This window comes from Pezoporus wallicus, unplaced genomic scaffold (genome assembly GCF_028554395.1).
Source record: "Pezoporus wallicus isolate ANWC-B61680 ecotype Strahan unplaced genomic scaffold, APGP_CSIRO_Pwel_v1 contig_12383, whole genome shotgun sequence".
In the NCBI taxonomy this organism is placed as follows: domain Eukaryota; kingdom Metazoa; phylum Chordata; class Aves; order Psittaciformes; family Psittacidae; genus Pezoporus; species Pezoporus wallicus.
The window spans coordinates 868-3,225 of NW_026637798.1; the positions used below are offsets into that span (position 1 = coordinate 868).

At 66.0% G+C, this 2,358-nt stretch overlaps 1 protein-coding gene across 1 annotated transcript; it reads left to right on the forward strand.

The window, feature by feature from the left end:
• Positions 1-236: 236 nt before the first annotated feature.
• Positions 237-2,321, forward strand: LOC130598316 (copper chaperone for superoxide dismutase-like; the record flags this gene model as incomplete). The annotated part of the gene is made up of 4 exons (XM_057407627.1): positions 237-387; positions 1,721-1,793; positions 1,880-2,017; positions 2,094-2,321. Coding segments are annotated over exons 1-4 (535 nt in total), but the record flags the coding sequence as incomplete, so codon positions are not given.
• Positions 2,322-2,358: the final 37 nt, after the last annotated feature.

A 2,358-nucleotide genomic window follows, 5' to 3' on the forward strand; every position in this document is an offset into this window, starting at 1 on the left:
TCCCGGTGGGGGGGGTGCGGGACCCCGTTCTGCTCCGGTAGCGCTCGGTGCTCCGGGCGGGGGGGGGGGGGTTGCTTCGGGAGACCCTACGCTGGCGGAGGGGTGCGGGACAGCGCCCCACAAGCGCTCTGCACCCCCCTATGGGGACCCCTCCGCTCGTGTTCCCCCCCCCTCCCGGTGTCGGTAAGGCCCAGCCGCCTACCGCGCTGTTGCCATGGCGACAGGACGCCGGAGGTGGTGCTAGCGACAAATCCCTCCCCCTTTCCACGAACCCACTTCCGGTCCGCCGCCATGGTGGTCCGGGCCCCGCAGTGGCTCTCGCGAGTGGTTCCGGGTGCAGAGTCCGCGGCCATGGCGGAACCGGGAGCGAGCGGGAGCAGCTGCCGGGTCAGAGCCGCTCCGGGGGTGCGGGGCTGGGGTGCAGGATCCCGGGAGCCGGGTTTGGGGGAGCAGGGTCCGGGCCTCGGGGGATTGGGGGTGCAGAGCCCCCGTTACAGGAGCTTTGGGGGTGCAGAGCCTCTTGCGCACCACTTTTAGGGGTGCAGCGCCCCGGTTACCGCAGTTTTAGGGGTGCAGAGCCCCTTGCAGGGCAGTTCAGGGGGTGCAGAGCCCCGGTTAGAGCTCTTACGGGGTGCAGGACCCCTTTCGGGGCAGTTTTCGGGTGCAGAACCCCTTGTAGGGTACTTCAGGAGCTGTAGGACCCCTTGCGCAGCACTTTTAGGGGTGCAGAGCCCCCGTTATAGCAGTTAACGGGGTGCAGGGCCCCTTTCACGGCAGTTCAGGGGTGCAAAGACCCGGTTGCAGCACTTTTAGGGGTGCAGAGCCCCGGTCACAGCAGTTCAGGGGATGCGGGACTCACTGCAGGGCAGTTCAGGGGATGCGGAACTCACTGCAGGGCAGTTCAGGGGGTGCAGGACACCTTGCACAGCAGTTTTGGGGGTGCAGAGCGCCATTTACAGCAGCTCAGGGGGTGCAGGACCCCTTTAAGAGCAGTTTTAGGGGTGGTGAGCCCCATTTACAGCAGTTCAGGGGGTGCAGGACCCCTTGTGCAGCAGTTTTGGGGGTGCAGAGCCCCATTTACAGCAGTTCAAGGGGTGCAGGACCCCTTCAAGAGCAGTTTTGGGAATGCAGAGCCCCATTTACAGCAGTTCAAGGGGTGCAGGACCCCTTCAAGAGCAGTTTTGGGAATGCAGAGCCCCATTTACAGCAGTTCAGGGGGTGCAGGACCCCTTTAAGAGCAGTTTTAGGGGTGCAGAGCCCCATTTACAGCAGTTCAGGGGGTGCAGGACCCCTTGTGTAGCAGTTTTGGGGTGCAGAGCCCCATTTACAGCAGTTCAAGGGTGCAGGACACCTTCAAGAGCAGTTTTGGGAATGCAGAGCCCCATTTACAGCAGTTCAGGGGGTGCAGGACCCCTTTAAGAGCAGTTTTAGGGGTGGTGAGCCCCATTTACAGCAGTTCAGGGGGTGCAGGATCCCTTGTGCAGCAGTTTTGGGGGTGCAGAGCCCCATTTACAGCAGTTCAGGGGGTGCAGGACCCCTTTAGGAGCAGTTTTAGGGGTGCAGAGCCCCATTTACAGCAGTTCAGGGGGTGCAGGACCCCTTTAAGAGCAGTTTTAGGGGTGCAGAGCCCCGGTTACAGTAGTTGTGGGCGTGCGTGGCCCCTTGCAGGGCAGTTTTAGGGGTGCAGGACCCCTCACGGGTGCTGACCCCCGTCCCGCAGCTGGAGTTCGCGGTGCAGATGCGGTGCCGGAGCTGTGCAGACGCCGTGCGGGCAGCGCTGGACGGAGCCCCCGGTGAGCCTCCGTTCCCCCCTGCCAGTGCGGGTCCTTCCGCCGTCCCCGAGCCGGTTCCCTTCCCCGTCACCCGGTGGCCCCCGCAGGCGTGCGGCTGCTGGAGCTGCGGCCGGAGGCGCAGTCGGTGCTGGTGGAGACCACGGTGGCTGCGGAGCGGGTGCGGGAGCTGCTGGAGCGCTCGGGGCGCCGCGCGGTGCTGAAGGGAATGGGGGGCTCTGAGGCCGGTGAGTGCGGGTTCGGGTGTTGGAGGGGGGGCACTGGGGTGGGGGGTGTTTGGGCGCTGATGGCTTCCCCCCGCAGCGAGCCTGGGGGCGGCGGTGGCCGCGCTCTCCGGTCCCGGCGCCGTGCGGGGTCTGGTGCGGTTCCTGCAGGTCTCCCCGACGCGGTGCCTGGTGGACGGAGCCGTCGATGGGCTCCCCCCGGGTCCCCACGGGCTCCACGTCCATGAATTCGGGGACCTCTCGCAGCCCTGTGACAGGTACGGAAGAGGTTGGGGGGCACACGGGAACCTCCCCCCCCCCCCCCGCGGTGCTGAGGGGGCTGGCACCCGGGGTTCACCCTGTGT